Source organism: Lepus europaeus, chromosome 20, assembly GCF_033115175.1.
Source record: "Lepus europaeus isolate LE1 chromosome 20, mLepTim1.pri, whole genome shotgun sequence".
In the NCBI taxonomy this organism is placed as follows: domain Eukaryota; kingdom Metazoa; phylum Chordata; class Mammalia; order Lagomorpha; family Leporidae; genus Lepus; species Lepus europaeus.
Genome location: NC_084846.1, coordinates 24,899,150 through 24,920,569, shown reverse-complemented (window position 1 = coordinate 24,920,569; position 21,420 = coordinate 24,899,150). Strand labels below are relative to the sequence as shown.

Here is a 21,420-nt window from a genome sequence, read left to right as displayed (position 1 = left end):
CGAGGAACAGAGCAAATGGCAAACAAGTGACTAACATCCACCCAGTCTCAACTGCTCCTACCTGTTAACCCGCACACGCCTGCAGACACAGACCCTGGATAAAGGCGGGCCCAAGACCTGTCACACGCTCGTCTTTACAGAGCCCACTGCTCCCCATCAAAGCCCCGGGGTCGGTTCTCAGAAAGAGGCCCTGAGGTTTCCTGGGAATACGTCCACATTCCCCCCAACTTCTCACCTAGAGGGGAAAAACAGCCCTCTCTCCCTGCTGGCTCTAATCCTTTTGTATTGAAATGGACTCAACGCCACGGGACAAGCACACCTCCTCCCCAGAGCGAGACGCGCACTTCCAAAGCGGAATCCCATCTCCGAGCAGGGGAGGGGAGGCGACCACATCAAAGTCCCCACGCCTGGCGCAGGCGCACTCGCGCCCCGCCGCGCCCCTAAAAGCACCCCGGTGGCCAAGCCCCTCTGCTCTGCCCCTACTGGGAGCCCCGGAGAGAGAAGACGCGCGTCAAGATTTCCCCCCCAAAACTGGTGTGATAGTGTCCAGGAAGTTAAGGGGTGGGGGTGCGGGAAGGAAGAGCCCCAAGGTTTCAGGCACAGCGAGCCCCAGGAAGTTGGCAACCGTGGCAGCGCTCGCGAGCGTTTATTCACTCAGCGTCGCTCAACTTTCTGCCAGCTTCACTCTTCAGTCCCCAGAGCGCGTCGCACCCACGCGCCCTTTAGAGCCCGGCCTTGGCGCGCGTGCACACGTTTTCCTGTGGCACCCACGCACACGCAGGCCCGGCTTCAGCGCACGTACACGCACATCCTTGCCTCTGCACAAACACAAACTCAGACCCAGCTTTGCGCGCGCGCGCCCACTCTCTTCCTCTTCCCTCTGCACACACATTCACACCAGCTTTGGCGCGTGCACTCACACACACACCTTCCCCTTCTGTCTGCACAGGCTCCTGAATTCACACCCAGCTTCGGCGCACGCGTGTACACACACACACACACACACACAAAACCCGCGTCCCTCTGCACAAACACAAACAGCCAGCTTCGGGGCGCGCACACGCACACGTACTGGCACACGTTCTCCCGTGGGACACACGCACATGCAGGCCCAGCTTTGGAGCGTGCACACCCTCCTCCTCTTGCACACACACCCACACCAGCTTTGGCGCGCGCACACACACACATCCCTGCCCTCTCCCGCGTGCACACACACCTACACTAGCTTTGGCGCGTGTGTACACACATAATCCTCTGCACAAACTCACACCCAGCTTTGGCGCGTGCACACGCACACACCCCTCCATCTGCACAATCCACTGAATTCACACCCAGCTCTGGCACACCCAGCTCTGGAACGTGCGCCCTCCCCCCACGCCTGCCCTCTCCGGGCGTGCACACACAACCGCTTCACACCCCGTTCTCTCAGGCCCTCTCACGCCACCACTCCTCTGTAGCCGCCCGCCCCCTCCCCGGGTGGGGCAGACCCGGTGACACACCCTGTCCCCTGCACCCCCGCTGCGTCGCACTCACACACCCCTCCCGTGCGCGCGCGGTCGGCGGTGGGCCGGCTGGGTCGCGGCGCGCGCGCGCGCGCACACACACACGCACACAGCGCCCCCACCCCCCGCGCGCGCTCCCCGGCCCCGCGCGCGCTCCCGCCCCTCCCCCAGCGCGCCGGCGGCCGCGGCGATGACCTCACGGCGCGCGCGCGGCGCGGCCCCGGCGAGCCCGGCGATTGGCTGGCGGCGCCTCCGCGGCACTTCAAAGCCGGAGAGGGAGCTACAATTGTGGCGGAATGGGCGGAACTGATCATTGTATTGCACACCTCTTAAAAAAAAAACACTGCCTCTGATTTATCAATATAAAAAAGATCCTCCGGGAGGCGGAGGGCGCTTTTGTGGGATGGCAACTTCACTTCTGGGGGTGAGTCTCTGCGTTGTCCTCGCGGCTTTAATTGCGCTCCTTTCATGGCGGGTCCGAGGGGGTCCCCGCCGCCCCGGCCGGGCCACGGGCTGTCCGTCTCGCTCTATTGAGGTTTTTTTTTTTTTTTTTTTCTCCCTCCCTGCCCCTTCTTTAAATACAAGGCAGTTTGGAGACAGGAAAGAGGGGGAGGGGGCAGATCACTTTTTCCGGCGCTGGAGACGGTTCGCAGGGCGCTTGGGGAGCAGCCGCCTCGCCGCGCGCGCCGCTCTGGGCCCGGGGCACCCGCGCCCAGCCCTCGGCGCAAAAGAGAAAAAAAACTCCAAAAAAAAAAAAAAAAAAAAAAAGAAATCGCGACACTTTGGGGGTGCCGAGAGCAGGCTTCTGCTCCCCGGGCAAACCGCAGGGGCTGCCCCTTCCCCTTCAATCCAGCCCGCCTGGTCTTGCAGGTACGTTGAATTCATTTTTCTTAAAAAAAGGATTGTAGATTCAATTTTTCTTGTTTGGCTTTTTAAGAAAATAAAAGGAGACGCAGGAGGAGCGAACGGCCTTGGGTGTGGGTGTGTGTGGGGGGGGTGCACAGCCCAGGGTGGGTTTCCGGGGCACGAGACCCTGGTCGGTGCAAAGCGCCCTGCGGATGCCTGGGGACCGGCTCCTCAAAGCCAACCCCGCGCGGGGCTCTTGGCCCGGGAAACTTCTTCCGTCCGCGGCCCGGACATTTTTTTGCGCGCTCGTCTCCGAGCGTCTGGGGCCCGTCGCGGCGCCACCGGCGTTTTGCGGGAGGCCAGGAGCGCGCGGTCAGCCTCGGGTAGCGCTGGCGTCCGGCTCCCGACCCGCGCACGCCGGCGGCCCCGTCGTGTCCCCTCCCGCCGCGTGGCAGCCAGGTGAGTCCGGGGGTGTGCGGCGGGGCGCCCGGGGCAGCCAGGCGAGTCGGGGGTGTGCGGCGGGGCAGCCAGGTGAGGCTGGGGGCAGGGGGGAGCCCGGAGCCGCCCGGGCACTAACGCGCCTCTCTCCCCTCCCCCACCGCGTCCCCTCTGCTCCCGAACCGCAGGAAGAACCGAGGCTGGGCTCCACTCCTTTGGCCATGCTCGCCGCCACCTGCAATAAGATCGGCAGCCCCAGCCCGTCCCCCTCCTCGCTGTCGGACAGCTCGTCGTCCTTCGGCAAGGGCTTCCACCCCTGGAAACGCTCGTCGTCCGCGTCCTCGGGCAGCTGCAACGTGGTGGGCTCCAGCCTCGCGGGCTTCGGTGTGTCTGGCGCCGCCCGCACCGGCGGCTCGTCCTCGGCGGCGGCGGCGGCCGCGGCGGCAGCGGCGGCGGCCGCAGCGCTGGTGTCCGACTCGTTCGGCTGCGGCGGCTCGCCGGGCTCCAGCGCCTTCTCGCTCACCTCCAGCAGCGCCGCCGCCGCCGCCGCCGCGGCCGCGGCCGCCGCCTCCAGCTCGCCGTTCGCCAACGACTACGCGGTGTTCCAGGCGCCCGGAGTGGCGGGGGCCGGCGGCGGCGGCGGGGGCGGCGGCGGGGGCGGCGGTGGTGGCGGTGGCGGCGGCGGCGGCAGCGGCTCCTCCGCGGCGCACTCGCAGGACGGCGCGCACCAGCCCGTGTTCATCTCCAAGGTGCACGCGTCGGTGGACGGGCTGCAGGGCATCTACCCGCGCGTGGGCATGGCGCACCCGTACGAGTCGTGGTTCAAGCCCTCGCACCCGGGCCTGGGCGCCGCGGGCGACGTGGGCGCGGCCGGCGCCTCCAGCTGGTGGGACGTGGGCGCGGGCTGGATCGACGTGCAGAACCCGAACGGCGCGGCCGCGCTGCCCGGCTCGCTGCACCCGGCCGCCGGGGGCCTCCAAGGCTCGCTGCACTCGCCGCTCGGCGGCTACAACTCGGATTACTCGGGCCTGAGCCACTCGGCGTTCAGCAGCGGCGCCTCCTCGCACCTGCTCAGCCCCGCGGGCCAGCACCTCATGGACGGCTTCAAGCCCGTGCTGCCCGGCTCCTACCCGGACTCGGCGCCATCGCCGCTGGCCGGCGCGGGCGGCTCCATGCTGGGCGCCGGGCCCTCGGCGCCGCTCGGCGGCTCCCCGCGCTCCTCCGCGCGCCGCTACTCGGGCCGCGCCACCTGCGACTGCCCCAACTGCCAGGAAGCCGAGCGCCTGGGCCCGGCCGGGGCCAGCCTGCGGCGCAAGGGCCTGCACAGCTGCCACATCCCGGGCTGCGGCAAGGTGTACGGCAAGACGTCGCACCTCAAGGCGCACCTGCGCTGGCACACGGGCGAGCGGCCCTTCGTGTGCAACTGGCTCTTCTGCGGCAAGCGCTTCACGCGCTCCGACGAGCTGCAGCGGCACCTGCGGACCCACACCGGCGAGAAGCGCTTCGCCTGCCCCGTGTGCAACAAGCGCTTCATGCGCAGCGACCACCTCAGCAAGCACGTGAAGACGCACAGCGGCGGCGGCGGCGGCGGCGCGGCGGGCCCCGGCGGCGGCGGCAAGAAGGGCAGCGACACCGACAGCGAGCACAGCGCCGCGGGCAGCCCGCCCTGCCACTCCCCGGAGCTGCTGCAGCCCCCGGAGCCCGGGCACCGCAACGGCCTCGAGTGACGCGCGCGCACGCACGCGCCCCCAGCTGCCCCCCGTGCGTCCGGGCCTCGGCTCCGGCCTCCCTCCACGGCACCCCGCTCGCCGCTCGGCCCCGGCCCCTCTTTCTCCCGCTCCCCTCTGTGACTTAGCTGTGTAACAGGGGGCTCTCGCCATGTAAGTAGCTCTCGCGCCGCCCCTGCCCACGGGGCGCGCTGCCCGCACCGGCACCCGCGCCTCGCCGGGCCGCTGCTCGGGCCGCACGTTGTGCTGGAGCAGGAGCCAAGCCCGAGGCCTTGGGAGGCCGCGGGGCCGGGGCCAGCCCGGGGCGGGAGCGGGTCAGGCCCGGCGGGGCGCCCCTCGGGCCCCCGTGGGCCAAGCTGGGCCCTCCCCGCGCCAGCTCGGCGTCTTCTCCTTTGTTCCCCGGGGTGGAACCCATGCAAGTTTCGGCATAGTGCAGTCCTTGGCGAGTCGCTGCAACAGCCTCTTTCCCCCACCCCCATCTTTATAACTTTTTTTTTTTTTTAATGAGAAAACTGGAGGGAGGAAAAAAAAATCACCCTTGCATTAGGTTTCCCGTCTAGATAGGCTTTCCTCCAGCAGTGCGAAGCCTTTCTCTGGAAACTGCTCATATTGATCCCAAAGTTATTTTGATTGCATTCACTTATGGGGTGGGGGCGGGGTAGGCGTCTTTTTCTTATGCAAAGCTACCCCTTTCCGGTGAGACCAGATTAACTGTCTCTGTGTTCTTTTCTACCTCGGCTTTCACCACTCCCGGGCATAATTTCCCAATTCTTTTTTTTTTTTTTTTTTTTTTGGTTGTTGTTGTTATTCCAGCTGTCAATTTGTATAGAACCCATTCCTGTAAGTTCTTGCAATTCGTTAAAGTTCTTAGGGTTAAACTGTTTTTTTTTTTTCTTGTTTGGATTTAAATTTATAAACAACCGAAGAGGCTACCATTTCTTTCAGATGAGGCTGTAGTTTAAATGCCCAAAGAGGGAAAATATAGGGGAGGGGGAAAAAAAACCCAATTGTAAACGATATCTGAACCTAATGGTTTGTACCACTGGAGAATCGTTCTAGATTGGTTAGCAATTAAACAGAACTCCACCAGAGTCAGGGTGGGAGGTTGTCCAGGAGACGATTTTGTATAGTATTTTTCTTGTACATTACTTCCAGTAAATATTTGAAAAATATACTGACGTAAACTTGATTTTTTTTTTTTTTGGTCACGAGAAACTATTAAGAGTTATTGTTGCAGTTCTGAGGAGCTGCGAGTTTTCTCAACTCACTTCTGGAGGTGCAGAGCCACCAACGCACTTTCGGGGCCGAGTTTTGCTCGAATATGAATTTAGATAGGTGTCAAACTGTAACTAAGACAATATTTGATAAATGTTGGATGACATTTAATTTAATGGAGCATGTACTTATTTGCATTTGCTGGCAGTTCAGGCATAGTTGAAGTGAGAGTTCGCCTATATTTCATAATAACTGGGTCCACCAAAACCCATGTATTAAATAAATTGTCCAAGTGAAACTCGACTAACTTTGGCCTTTGTGTATTTCCTGAGGGTAATATTGTTAAATGTTAATGAACACTCCTGATGCTACATTTAAATGTTTGCAGATTCTGCAAACTAATTGCTCATTGTAATGTTGAAATAATTTGGATATTTCACATTGAAATGAAAGCCTTTCTCTGGAACATTTTAGACTTGCATTTTAAATGCATGAAATGTAATTGATTTATTTGTAATATTTTAAATGGTATTAATAAACAGATAAAAGACTAGGTCAGTTAACTTGTATTTTTTTTTCCTCTTTTAAAACTATGGACATTTGCATTTTATCTTCAGTAAAATGTCTAATTTAAACATAATATAACCCTGTTTTGTGGTGATATTTAAATAACTGCCTTTAAGCTGTTACCTAGTTGGACCGATCTATTTGGCAAAGCCGTGTTTTCTCTATTTGCTGAGATAAGATTATAGTGTCTGAGAAATATAATTAATTATTTACCAGTAGATTTAGCTCATAGTATCAGGACTTACTGACCTTAAAATTTGTGCTAAGTCACCAAACAATTCATAGAAATTCTGCTGGAGCTGGGTTGTGGGCCACTGGTTGCTTTTAGCATTTAAAAGGCCAAGCCTTGCCTTGGGAGATCAATGCAACTAAAATGAAAACATGGGCTTGAGGGGATGGCTTCTGTTGTCAGGTCATCCAGCTAACAGAAGCTTGTTTTTGGCATTCCACATCTTAGCTGGAGCTCCTGTAGAGGTGCATATCAGCCGGAGATTCCTGTTGAAGTGAGTTATCTGTTCTTTGAAAGTCTCTAAACAGCCACCAAAGAAAAGGAAGGTTAAACCTTAATCTATTGACTAGGGTATTGTTCATAGGTGTCCATGATGCCAATAAAAATGCTGTCTTGTTATGTTTAAGTGCATTTAAGCAATGGGTGTTCTCGAGCCATATTTTGAAATCTAAAGTACTTATAAATGTTGACTGATGTTATATCGAACTATTTCACTATTAGATTAATATTATTTTGAATCAAACTGAATAAAAAGTTAGTGTGTTCAGATTCTTATAAGTTTAGCTTCTTTCTTTCGGTTTGTCCTCCTCTCAAGTGTAGTCTGGGTTTCCATCTTGAACTGGAACATTTCTATCATCATGTATGTATCTAAAGTCGTTGCGATCCATAGAAGTAGAAATGAAAGCACGGAATGCTGGGGAATATTAGAAATCCTGGTGAAAAAACCGCGGGTAGGGATAAAATAGGTGTTAGAACCTTGCAGCTTGTGCCTAAGTAACCGGTCACCTTGATGACCCTGTCTGTGTCTGCGGTTTTAGACAAGCAAGTTAGCTCTGATTCTTTAGTGTACTACAACCCTCAGCCATGGTGTTAAAAAAATAAAACAGTCTCTCTCTGTCACTTTCTTCCTAGGAATAACACGCAGAACACACTTTAAGTCTTGTTTCTTTTTAATTGAAAGTTGCAGTGCTGAGGGATTCGGAGAGAGCGGCAGGTAAGGGGATCATTTATGATATCGGTTGCATCCCATGCAGAAGCGACATTTGGTGTGAGAGGTGGGTTGTGACGAGGAGGAGCTAGGGTCTGAAGGGAGAGTTCTTAGCCTTGGATAGCTGTGCAAACTTTCACTTTCTTCCATGGGCTTCCCCTCACTGGGGTCGCTCTGACGGACTTTGTTTTGATGGTTTTTAGCAGTATTTCTGCAGAGTGCGCTGGGTGGCCCTTGGTGGGAAAGGAGCATTCTCTCTTGGGAGGACAGAGGAAGGGGTACAAAATGACGATTCCCCCCTGCTTTGTCTGTGGGAAAGCAGGTGCTTCGGAAGCGCGGCCGAAGGCTCGCTCAGAGGCAGACTGAGCCAGATGCTGGTCTCATTCTGAACCATGGGACGAGCGTCCGGTCTTGCAGATCAAGGTGGAGTTAAAGGAGTTGCTGACCTAGGGGTCAGACCGGCATCTATCAGCCCAGCCTCGAGAGCGGGGCCCAGGACACCCACACTTGAGTGCCTGTTCCCTTCTGCGGCTCTCTCCCTTTCGGCCTCCTTCCTCACTTTCCTGATCTCTGATCCAGGGATCCTGAGTGTGATTTGGTAAGGTTGGAAGGTTTTATGTTGAAAACTTCATTAAGAAACGCCAGAAGCTGCTGGTGCTCACTCTCCTCACCAGCCGGTACTGGTGAAAGAAACCAGATGGGTTTTTCTCTCTGCCACCCTCTTAGCTCAGTATGGCTGCCATTCACTCCTCCCTCCCCTGGGTGGAAAATGCTGAGATGGAAGGTGAAAGCCAGGCAGGTGGATGAGGCCGGGCAGATCTCCTGGGGATCTTCTAGTGGGGTCACTGCATGCAATATCACAAAGGCCAGTGGAGGAATTTCTTTATAAATATTCTATTGTGGAGGATTAGCTCCCAGGTCAGGTGATGGTTTGGGCTGGTACAGTTAAGGATGGAGTTGGATTGTTCTCTGGTTGCCTAAGAGAGTAGAGACAGGCATGATAGTGAAAGAATGTCTACATCTTGCTGCATTTTGCATAGAGTCGCAAAAAGAGGGGTGGACCCGGCAAGTGTCCTGAAGAAACTTCGGTGTTAAATTTTCCTACTGAATCTTGCTGCTTCTGTCTAAACAGGCATCATTATTTTTCCTTACACTCCTAAGAAAAACACAGGTATTACCAATCCTCTCTCTCTCTCTCTCTGCGCTCCTTTCGGGTGGCATTGTAAGACGACTCTCTCCATATACCATTATAATTATTAAAGAAAAGACTCAAAACTTGCTTGCGCCCTCTGTATTCCTTGCCAGACCCGAGACCCCAGCGGCTGCGCGCCCTTCGCATTCGCCGCACCCTCCGTGAGCTCGGGGAGGCGGCTCGGCTAGCGCAGGGTGGGGAGAGCTGGGAGAGTGGGATCTATTTTCCTTGGTCCCTGGGCGCGTGTTTAATTTAATTTAATTTTCTGCGGAGTCTCCCGGCGGCACAGCAGCAGCCTGAACCGTTTAGCTCCGGTGCCTAACAACGGTGGGAACCCTGGGGAACGACCAGCAGGGTGTGGGGTGACCTGGAACCAGGGGGACGAAGGCTGGCCACGACCCGCCGCCGCTCGCGCGCCGCGCTTTTCCGTGCGTTGGCCGGGGCTGCCGCGGTGAAGCCGAGTCGCTCCCCAACTTGGCTCCGCACTTAGCAACTTCTGGGGTCCCCGGGCAGGGCGCGCGCGACGCGGCCTCTGCTCCTCCAGCTGAGGCCCAGCCTGCCCAAAGTTACCCTCCTTTCCAAACAGTGGATTCGGAGGCGGCTTGGAGGCCGGGAGAAGGTCCCAGCTGTCCTCAAAGCTACCGCCCGCCTTCCTCTCCGCCTCCGCGATGCTCAGGAAGACCGCGGGGCCCCTCGGGAGGGGTTCAGAGCTGGCGAGCCCCACGGGGCTCAGTGGACGCTGGGCCGGCGGTGCGGGGTCTGCCCGCCAGTCCCGCGCCCTGCACCCCGGCCCGCCGCGCGCGCCGCAGCCGGGCGCACACAAAGACGCCGCGGCCGCCTCCGCCCGCTGCGCGGGCAGCGAGCGCCACCCTGCGCCCCGCGCCCGCTCTGCAGCGCGCTCCGCGCGGGCCGCGCCGGCCGACCCGGGCCTGAGCCTCTGACCTCGGGCGAACCCTCGCTGGGATTGCCCGGGGAGGGAGCCTCCCCCCCGCGCGCGCGCCCTGGAGCTGCCAAGAGCCGTTTGGGGCCGACCGGGGTGAGGTGACGGTTCCCCTCCCTGCCCTTGCGCTCCAGATCCCTGGCACCAGCCAGCTGCCTGTCGCCATCCTGGCGCCCTGCAGCTCCGAGACCCACACCGTGGCACCCGGCCCGGCTCGCCGCGTCCTGCCGGGGCCCCCAAGGGCCTGCTGCGGAGCGGGCAGGCCGTGGTCATTCTCTTAGGCCTTGCCCACGGCTACCTGCCCGCTGTCATCTCCAGGGAATTTCTCCTTGACCAAACTGTCGTGTTATCCCCCCTGCACCTGCCTCCTCTCCCGCCAAGTGGGAAGCTAATTCGTGTCACTTCATTCTGAGTTCCCCAGCCTCGGACGGGGGGCGCTTGCGCACCTGTGCCAAACACGGCTATCCTCCAAGGAGCCAAAGTGTTATTGGCTGCAAAAACTTTTTGCGTTTTTGGATTTAAGCTTGGCCAGCCGGCGGGCTGTCCACAGTTACAGCCTCGTACCTGTTAGATGCGCTTAAAATCCAGCAACCCCGGGAGGGCTCCCTGGTCCGCCGCAAGCCTTGGGGCTTCCGGGTGTACCGGGAGCGCTAGGAAATGAGACGGAGGACAGCCCCAAGCCTCCGGCTGGTTCCCTTTGAAAGTCTTTCCTTGGAGGAGGTACCTGGCTGAGGTAAGGACCCTAGCCCCTGCCCCCCGACTCTAGGCCTTCAGCCCTGTGGTCTTGAAGGTCCGGGTGCAGGTTCGAACGCAGAAGGTGGTGCACGCACCGGCCACGAGTCCGTGCGTCTGTAAGGGACCCCGCGGTGAGGCTCCCGCAAACACGTTCAGCGAGCGCTCAAGCTGCCACCTGAGCCACGTCCCGCCTGTGGTCACACCTGCGGGGCTCCCTCCCCGGCCGGCGCGGGTCCCCTAAGCGCGCAAAAGGAGGAAGTGGCCCGGCCAGTGCGCAGCGCTGGCCGCGAGCGGGAAGTCGTCGACCAGGTCCACCCGGAGCCGCCGCCGCCGCCGCCCTCCTCCCCGCAGCCGGCTGGCGCTGCGCCCCCTCCCCACCCCCCCCCTCCCCGGGCTCCGGAAAGCCGGGCCGCGCCGGAATGTCGCCTTCGCTCACCCTATTGTGCCTAGGTGTTGCGGGCCGCTGGGGGGGACAGGGCCGCGCGCTTTGATCTCATGGCCCCGCCATTCTTTGGCACAGAGGGGTGAGTTTAAATTAAATTTCTCTCTCTCTGTCTCTGCTGATAAGTTCTAATGGCCTCCGAAGGTGAATGATTATTCAGTAGCTTTGCAGGGGTTGTCGCAGTGGGAATTCTCAGCGCGCAGTCGGCGGGAGCAGGATCTCCCCCGTGCCCGCAGCCCCGCCAGGGAGCCGCGACGGTGGTTCGCACCTGCGGGCGCGGCTTCAGAGGTGCCCTCCTCCTCCTTCTTATTTATTTATTTTTTCTAGGTCAGCATTAAGAGATCTTGTTTTTGAAATAAAAATCCCAACCCATCGGCTTTGATGATGACATCAGCGAGGCGAAACACACAGTGATGAAAGCTAGGGTTTCGCGTTTTCCTTGGCCAAAGTCAGCCAAGCCACCTCGGCTGATGGATCCCCCAGTGGCCTCTTTTGACTAGTTAAAGTGAGTTTTTGATTTTTTTCTTTTGCTCGATTTCTGAGGAGAAGGGCGGGCATCCTATGTGGTCGTTAGTGTCCTAAATCCACCTGGTTTGCACTTCGGAATTGGGACTTTCCATGGGAGAAGCTTCAGAGGAAGAATGCCTCTGCTGTTCCCTCTAAATAGCCATCGCCCTACCAGCAAAGGTGGGCTTAATTACTATTTCACACCCCCCCCCCCCAATAAGAGACAGCTTCAACAGTTTGCATTTTGCAAACGGGTCACAACATTTTGATACTGAAAAGGAAATCATACTCCTCACCCCTACCAAAGAACCCTAAATTTGTAATTTAAAAGCACAATGGCACTCTTCACTTTTTTTTTTTTTTTTTAAAGAAAATCCTTTGTACCCCATTCACACCAGTGCTTCCTTGCATGGGGTTTTCCTTGTTTACTTTTCTTGCCTTGAAATTTTTTTCTTTTAAGTGAATTGAGCTCCCACAAGCTTTCAGATTTCTAAATCAACACGTAGAAACTGGAGCCTGCTTATCAAGTTTTCACTCCTCTCTTGGCAACTAATTTGAAAGGGCCCAAACAATGAGTTGATTTACATTATGCGCAGTTCACCCTGAACTCGGTGTGAATGTTGAAAAACCCTCAATAATTCACCTTGGGTTATCTTTACATCTTTGGGGGAAGCAATCCTCCTAGCTGTGAGTTTTTTTACCCACTCCATTTTAAGTGCTGAAAGAGAAGAAAGAAAGTAGATGTTTTTCTTTTTCCCCCTAGAGTTCAAGCGATTGTCTGGTTCAACCGAAAAGAAAGGATTGGGACTCCCCGATTTTGCACCCAATTTAATGCCCATAATTATGCGGGCACCCTGTCATTAGGTTTCCCATCATTTCAGGAAGTTCTGTGCTCCTTCTTGCACACTGATCAATGCTTCATTTCTCTCTTACATACCCAGCCCTTATTCTGGATATATATATATATATATACACACACACACACACACATATATATATATATATATTTTTTTTTTTTTCTAAGCAGGTTCTGTCCCCTTTCAATTTCACAAACAATGGCTTTTGTGAGGGTGGGGAAACCTCCGGGCAGGTGGAGATGTGTTTAAAAGACATTCATGTTGATTTACGGATGCTGTAGTAGAATTCAAGGAGATTTTTTTTTTTGTAATGTTACATCATATTTATCCCCCAAACTTTAAGAAAATAAGGTTCTTATGGGTGATTAACTATGTGACCTTTCTACTTTCAGGGAAGTTAAGATTTCTTAATAAATAACTATTTGACTTAAACCTGCGCTTGGTAAAGTTTTAGGTGAGGAACCCATGTATTATGCTCCCTGTGTCTGTCCTCAGTATTTACATATTTCAGTGAATACCACAATGGAACATTGTAACAGTAATGAAAAGACAACTGTTAAACAACCTTGTACATATTTTGGCAAGAGAACATTGTATCTTCTTTGGATACATAAACCTTGTAGAAAATATACGATATGATTTATGTAGCATATAATTATTAAATGTAAATACATCACTTGTTTATTGATTGTTTTAGTACATACATCCAGGAAAATCAGACTCAGTGAAGTTTTCTGTTCTTAAGTTCTACCTGTTGTTAGGCAGAGAGAATATTAGTATCACAAAAGGAATATGACAGAGCTCTGTTGTAGATAAATTGTACTTATAGCCAGGAAGTGGTTTGGAGCTGCTTTTATTATTTTATGCTCCAAAAGGCAACAACATATTTGTTTTTCCTCATTTTTTTAAGTGAAATTTTTGACTTGGAATAATTTTGGATTTACAGAATCCCAGATAGACTTCTTGTGGTTGCCACTATTAACACACTATTTTATGATGGTATATTTGTCAAACCTAAGAAATCAATATGGATAGATTTTTTTAAAATTTAAATAAGGAAATAAAGGCAAAACCATATTGCATTGCCCATCAGTCAGTGATTGGATGTAGCTTAGAAAATGCTGATCTTTTTATGATTGGTTGGCCTGTGCTAACCCATGCAGTAATTCAGGGAGAAAGCTGCTCCTTAGGGGTGTGATGGTAAGACAATTTCAGAATGAAGAATTTTTGTTTCTTTCACAGTTAACTAAAGTCTCAGAAAACATCATGGAGTTCAGTTTTGCATTTTTATTTCATATATGGCAGCATCATATTAAATTTTGAATGGCCAATATTCTGCTTTAAATTATCAAAATTATATTTCAATAATATTCTATTTATAGCATATATTTTTTATGATTGCAAATGGCATTTACTCATTGTTTTCTTCAGTACAGTAACTATAAAATATGAATAACTTAGTGATTTCATACATTTCTCTTATGTTTTTCAACCTCAATTTGGGGTTCATTTTTGCTAAAGAGCTGAGTTTTCCAGAGTCTAGAATGCTTTTAAACTTAACAGTTAAGGTGTTTTCTTTTTGCTGTTTATTTTGTTAGCACAGATAAATGTATCTTTTACACTCCATGGAGCAATAAATTTGCATGTATTTTATCTTATTTAAATAAGATTATAAGGAGTTCTGTCAAAAAGGAAAATATTCTTTATTGAAATATATTTTCACTGTCCTAGGGTTGTCAGATAAAATATAGGATACCCAGTTAAATTTGAGCTTTAAATAAACAATAATTACATTTTTAGTATATCAGTATGCCTCCTGCAATAATTGGGCCATATTAATACTAAAAATGATTTGTTGGTTTTCAAATCCAAATCTAAAAGGATGTCCTAGTTTTTCATTTTTTTGGTTTTTTTACTTTCTTTATCAAACACATTAAAAATAATAACACAATAAAAAGTTTTTGGTATCTCTGAGAACAAAACAGCAAGACAAGAAGTCTATATAAAAACAAAGTAGCTGGCACCTGTTCATGAACTTGTTCAGTAGCATTCTGCACTGTTCGCAAAGGGGAATTCAGGGCACACAGAAGCCAGATTTCCTCCTTACGTGGAGCTAGGAAAAGAACTGATTTTCCTATTACTCTTTTGTGCAGCTTCAGCTCATCGGGCTTCGTTTGGGGCTCTCCTTGTATATTTGGAACATGCTATCTGACTAAGAAAGCGCAGCTCCCTGGCTTCAAACAGAGTTCTATTATGCCGATGGTTGCTGCTCCATGTCTCCACAATCCTCCCTGATATTAATGCTGTAAAAACAGGAGGCGTCTATGTTAAAAGAAAAAAAGTCTAATTTCTGTTCATTGGGGCCGTGGGTTGAGCCCCCCGCCCCTACACAGAAGCTTTGCTCCGAAGGCACTTCCTGCTCACTCCGATTCCAATGCGTCTCTTGAACTGCACACGTGTGCACACCTGCATTTGCAGAAGTTGGGGCGGTAGTGCTTGTCGTCAGCTTCACTTGCTCTTAGGCACTCCATACGTTGTAATCAAATGATCAGAGCTGAAATCTTGGGAAGATTTCGTTTTCTTTCTTTGGAACGAGTTTTGCTGTTCGGGACTAGAGGAACTATCCTCTGATTTATTAAGGATGTTTTCTCAAAAAGCCATGTGTCATAGTTGTGTTAACGGTTTGCTGGCCTGTGGTTCATCCACACTTTGGCACTTAGTGTTGGTGACTATTCCAGAAGTAACAAGCACAGTTGTGTGTGGGCTAATGGGGCCGGGGGGGACCCTGGTAACTTAGGTTTATGTGTCTTGTCTGCACTTAGATGGCTCAGGATAAATAAAAACCCTGCTAAAAGGCCGGGTATGTCAATCAGATAAATCATTAAGAACAAGGCAGGCAACGTTTTACCCATAAACTGTGGACCCGTCAAGGACCCTGACTTACAGGAGAGTCACCTTTGACCAGGAGCTGTGGGTGAGAATTCAGGAGTCACTGGCAGGTGGGGAACTCTGGGAACTTCCTGTGGGGGCTGACCAGATGGCTGTACCCATGGAAAGACATTTCTGTGTGGGCACCCACAAATAGCCCAACTTAAACCCCCCCCCATTTTACTTTGTTTTATAGAACCAATTAGAAAATCATTTGATTGCCATTTTGAAAAATGTTGTTACTTCTGTGAATTCTAAGGAAACCAACTAGATATTCATTTGATTGCTATTTTAAAAATGCAGTTACTTCTGTGAATTCTAAGGGAGGCATTCACATGCTATCTATCTACTCATGTTACTACATCCATCCTAATCCCCCAAATACCAGGGACTGTGAAAACACAGAGGAAACAAATTACCTTAACCCCAGCTCAGACTGCATAATTGTGTCTTTTTTTTTTTTTTTTTTTTGACAGGCAGAGTTAGACAGTGAGAGGGAGACAGACAGAGAGAAAGGTCTTCCTTCCATTGGTTCACCCCCCCAAATTGCCGCTAGGGCCGGTGCGCTGCGCCAATCCGAAGCCAGGAGCCAGGTGCTTCCTCCTGGTCTCCCATGCGGGTGCAGGGCCCAAGGACCTGGGCCATCCTCCACTGCCCTCCAAGGCCACAGCAGAGAGCTGGACTGGAAGAGGAGCAACTAGGACAGAATCAGGTGCCCCAACCGGGACTAGAACCCAGTGTGCCGGCACCGCAGGTGGAGGATTAGCCCAGTGAGCCACGGCGCCGGCCATAATTGTGTCTTTACTTACAATCTCTTCTTCTATGCGATTATTTTCTTACTTGTACATGGCAAATTGTAATCCACTTATTTCCATGAATATGGAAATAACTTTCTCTTGTAGTAAAATGACTTTCTCTTATAGTAAAACTTCTCCACAAGCATAATATTAAATAGCTAATACTGGATGGGATGCCTGTATCAAAAATTTACTGTTTTTAAAAAGATTTATTTATTAACTTAAAAGTTACAGAGAGAGAGAGAGAGAGAGAAGGAGACACACACACACAGGTATCTTTCATCCACTGATTCACTTCCCAGATGGCCACAACAACCGGGACTGGGCCAGGCCAAAGCCAGGAGCCAGGAGCTTCTTCCGGGTTTCCCATGTGGACGCAGGGACCGAAGCACTTGGGCCATCTTCCACTGCTTTTCCAGGCATTAGCAGGCAGATGGATTGGAAGTGGAGTAACTGAGACTTGAACTGGCGCTCTTTGGGATGCCAACACTGCAGGTTGAAATTTAACCCACTGAGCCACAGCGCCAGCCCCCAAAATTTACTATTCTAATAGTGGGTGCTTAAAATCTCTTTTCCTGCATTTTCAGTATTATACATAATTCTGCATTGAACATCTTTATGTATGACTTTTTGTCATAGTGGCTGATTATTTCCTTAGGATAGTAGAAGAGGGAGGGGTTCATGAAGGTTAAGAACATTTTGAAGGCTCTAGAGAGAGATGAGCAAATGACTCTCCAACAATGATTGAAAGGACTGGCCTTAAATCTCAGCAGCCCTCACTTCTTTCTTTTTTTTTAAAGACATATTTTATTTATTTGAAAAGCAGAGTTACAAAGAAGGAGAGGGCGCTTCCATCTACTGGTTCACTTCCTAAATGGCCTCAGTGGTGGGACTGGGACAGACTGAAGCCAGGAGCCAGGAGCTTCATCAGGGTCCTCCAAGTAGGTGCAGGGGCTCAAGCACTTGGGCCATCTTTGACTGCTTTCCCAAGCCATTAGCAAGGAGCTGGATCTGAAGTGGAGCAGCCAAGACTTGAACTGGCGTCCATAGGGGATGCTGGCATTGCAGGCATTGGCTTAACCCACTGTATCACAGAACTAGCACCTAGAGAAACTCTCATCAAGCCTCTGTACCACATGGTTCCCTGAAAGTCAGCTTCCCTTTGTTAGTCCTACATTAAGCGCACACACATATATATCTGTAATATAAAAATAAAAATTATTATTTGAAAGGCAGAGTCACAATGAGAAAGAGAGACAGAGGCAGAGAGACTGAGACAGAGACAAATAGAGATCTTGCTTCTACTGGCTTACTCTCCAAATGGCTGCAGCAGCCAGGGCTGGGCCAGGCTGAAGCCGAGGAGACAGGAACTCCATCTGGTCTCCCCTGTAGGTGGCAGGGACCCAAGCACTTGGGCCATCTTCTGTTGCCTCCCAGGGTGTACTAGCAGGGAGCTGGATCAGAAGCAGAGGAGCCAGGACTCAAACTGGTACTTTAATATGGTTGTCCCAAGCAGTGTCTTAACCTACATCTCAATGCCCACCTTGCAAAGACTGATTTTAAAATTCTGATTTTTATAGCCATTAGAGATATGATGACCAAGAGTAAAATCAGGTCTACTTGATTCTTAATTAAATCTAAGTCTTTTAATTTCTTACATCATTCTATACACTTGAAAGTGTTATTCACCAAGTATAAAGGATGACATATTCATGAGCACTTGAAAAAAATGCTTATATACACTGCTAAAGAATGTTCAAAACTTTGCACTATTTGGGGGAGGGATGGGAGGAAGGTGATGAATTACTGATCTACACGATTTCTTTCAGACAGCCTCGGCCTGTAGAGATGGAGTTTCCTTCCACAGTGATGATTCAAATGATATATTTGCATTTGTTCAAAAATAACAATCGAATCAACAAATACTGAATGCCTACTCTGTTTTCAGTCCTTTTTTTGGCTTGTTAAAAATAAGCCATGAGCATGATCATGAATCACAGTCATAATTTGAGAACTTCTTTATAAAAGTAAAATATTTCATAGGTTTTCTTTAAGAAAAAAGATAATTTGAAAAAATAACAATCGTGCTATCCTTATGACTCTGAGATTAACTATTAAAAATTTAACAGTGCTTAGGGATTATAGTCTTATAACTTTAAAATGCTCAGTGTTAAAATAAACTTTTGTGTGTGAGTATACTTGTATTTACCCAGAATTAAGTCCTTTCTAATTTTGTCAAAGACTATTACTAGGGACAGATGTTAGTTTGTTCCCCAAATGAAGTTACTTGATTAGTAAGCAAATTTAAATATTCTGTTGTGTATAGCAAACCTAGAAGAGCTTACTGGTGGTGCTAAATAGACTTTTAGGAAAATAATAGCTCTTCATCTAATTACACATAGGGAATCCAGAACACACTGGAAAGAGATGAAAAAGTAGAGGCAAGAGCCTATGTCTTTTTTTTTTTTTTTAAGATTTATTTTATTTATTTGAAAGAGTTTCAGAGAGAGGTAGAGACAGAGACAGAGAGAGAAAGAGGTCTTCCATCTGCTGGTTCACTCCCCAGATAGCCACAATGGCTGGAGCTGAGCTTGTCTGAAACCAGGAACCAGGAGCTTCTTCTGGATCTCCCACATGGGTGCAGGGGCCTGAGCACTTGGTCTGTTCTCACTGCTTTCCATGCACATTAACAGGGAGCTGGATCAGAAGTGGAGCAGCTAGGACTTGAACCAGCACCCATGTGGGATGCCGCCACTGCAGGCCTGGGCTTTAACCCACTGCACCACAGTGCCGGCCCCGAGCCTATGTCTTTTTAAAACTAATGTAGGAGGAAAATAAGTCAGCTCTTGTTTGGACTTCATTAATTGTTCAATCCATGCTCAAGTTTAAAATTCTTATTCATGAATTCTATATGTGACTGATTTTTCTAAAAAGATGTATTTATTGGCTGGTGCCGCAGCTCACTAGGCTAATCCTCTGCCTGTGGTGCTGGCACCCAGGGTTCTAGTCCCAATCAGGGCGCCGGATTCTGTCCTGGTTGCTCCTCTTCCAGGCCAGCTCTCTGCTGTGGCCTGGGAAGGCAGTGGAGGATGGCCCAAGTGCTTGGGCCCTGCACCTGCACGGGAGACAGGGAAGAAGTACCTGGCTCCTGGCTTCGGATTGGCGTAGCTCCGGCCCTAGCGGCCATTTTGGGGGTGAACCAACGGAAGGAAGACCTTTCACTCTCTCTCTCACTGTCTAACTCTGCCTGTCCAAAAAAAAAAAAAAAAAAAAAAAAAAAAAAGATGATGTATTTATTGATTTATTTGAAGGCAGAGTGATAGAAGAGTGTTTCCGTCCAGTGCTTCATTCCCAAATGCCTGCATTAGCCAGAGTGGGGCCAGGAGCCAGGAACTCCATCTGGGTTTCCCTTGTGGGTGGTAGGAACTCAGGTACTTGGGAACAGCCATATGTTACTTCCCAGGTCCATTAACAGGGAAATGGATTGGCAGTGGAGCCGCCAGGACTCAATTGGCACTCCAGCATGCCCCTATGTTGAAGGATTCTGAATGCAGCTTTCTTTTGTTTAGAACAGTGCTTCTCAGCATTTAACTTTGGTTGATGATCTCCTTTGAGACTCTATTGCCGGCCACAGACCCTCTCTTAGAACCACGCTCCTCATTGTGTCTCTCTGATGTCCATCAAGGGCCTCCAGAGCTAGAGCAAGAAGGAAGCTGTTGGGACCTTCGTTTATATATGTCTGTAAAATGTACACATTTTAGAATCATTTACTTGGGTAAATCAAAGAAAGTGGCTCGTATCTGGCTCTCCAGCCTACCTGGGTCAACAATTACCGTGGAGAAAGAAGAAAAGGTTAGCCCTGTCTGCCAGGCTGTATTGTCAGTGAAGCTGCAGTTTTCACTGAAGGAGTAATTTGAAATACAGTAGATAGCATAAGAGAAAACCCGCAGGCGGGTGGGGGGAGGGGTTGTCTTTTCTATTTCAAAAGCGTATGATGGAATTTTTGTGGTGTTTGCACTTTTCTGGCTGGTTCTGTCTGTGCAGGAGTTGAGATCATTTCCTGATGGTCACGCCAGATGCTTTGATTTTTGTCATAAGGACTTCTGCCAATATGTAGAGATCTACAGAACTGTATGGTCCATGACTAACTATCTCATTTAAAAAAAAAAAACCATTTATTTAGGGGCTGGCACTATGGCGTAGTGGGTAAAGCTGCTGCCTGCAGTGTCGACATCCCATATGGGTGTCCATTTGAGACCTGGCTGCTCCACTTCTGATCCAGCCCTCTGCTATGGCCTGGGAAAGCAGTGGAAGATGGTCCAAGTCCTTGGGCCCCTGCATCCATGTGGGAGACTTGGAGGAAGCTCCTGGCTTTGGATCTGTGCAGCTCTGGCCATTGCGGCCAACTGGGAAGTGAACCAGCAGATGGAAGACCTCTCTCTCTCTCTCTCTCTGCCTCTACTTCTCTCTCTGTGTAACCCTGACTTTCAAATAAATAAATAAATCTTTTTTAAAAAAATTTATTTAGTTTTATATGAAAGGCAGAGAGAGAGAGAGAGAGAAAGAGAGAGAGAAAGAAAGCTTTTCCATCTGCTGGTTCACTGCCTAAATGGCTGCAATGGCAGGAGCTGGACTGATCCAAAACCATGAGCCAGGAGCTTATTCCCAGTCTCCCACATGAATGTAGAGGTCCAAGGTCTTGGGCCATCTTCCCCTGCTTTCCCGGGAGCATTAGCAGGGAGCTGGATCGGAAGTGGAGCAATTGGTTCTTGAACCTACACCTATATTGGATGCCAGCACTGCGGGCCATGGCTTAACCTGCTGTGCCACAGTGCTGATCCCTAAATATCCCAATTTGAAAACAGTTTTGTTATTCAAGGCAGTAGCTATTTCACAATGTCTGGGAAATCATTATCCCCAAGAACCTCTGTATAGTTAAGCAAACTTGAGCCACTTCTGATGGCCTTGCTTTAGCCAATATTTCACCCAGTGTAGATATTCTCTATGTGTGTGTGTGTGTGTGTGTGTTCATTCAGTCACAACATTTGTACGTCTGTCCTGGTTTTTGCATGATACAGCTATCAGGATCTGTTTGATCTCAGCCGAAGAGAAGAACCATATGCTATCGAGTGGGTTGTAAGTAGAACAAAAGAATTATGACTAACACTCTGAAAAGAAAGAGAGCAGGGTGATTCAACAGAGAGAAACAATCTGTGCAGATACCAGTGTCTAATCCCTCCTACATTTGGGAGTGCGTGGGTCACAGGCCAGGAAGAGGGGTGAGTGGTGTGGAAGAAGGACTTGCTGGGACAGCTGTATACATTACCAACCCTTCCAAGTTGTAAACAGGTTATGTGCAAGAATTTTTTCAGAGTATGGGTGTGGCAGAAATGAAATTCAACTTTGTGCCAAAATGTTAGCCCAAGAAGACCCCCGTTTCTTTGTATTTTTGAGGTGTTAAGAGGAGGCAAAAACAAGTGACTTTTCTTCCAGTTCCATCTTAGAGGAAA

General features: G+C 50.5%; 1 protein-coding gene across 1 annotated transcript; it reads left to right on the top strand.

Annotated features, from left to right (window-relative positions):
- The first annotated feature begins 1,905 nt into the window (after window positions 1-1,905).
- SP8 (Sp8 transcription factor) lies at window positions 1,906-4,513 on the top strand. The gene is made up of 2 exons (XM_062179220.1): window positions 1,906-1,926; window positions 2,975-4,513. Exons 1-2 carry the CDS (start codon window positions 1,906-1,908, stop codon window positions 4,511-4,513), a joined length of 1,560 nt encoding a protein of 519 aa, XP_062035204.1.
- Window positions 4,514-21,420: the final 16,907 nt, after the last annotated feature.

Bases quoted from the DNA above. Each gene is read 5' to 3' on its own strand.
- SP8 (XM_062179220.1), top strand. From the start codon at position 1,906: ATGGCAACTTCACTTCTGGGG. The intron at 1,927-2,974 runs GTGAGTCTCTGC...CCCGAACCGCAG, and splicing joins TGGCAACTTCACTTCTGGGG to GAAGAACCGAGGCTGGGCTC.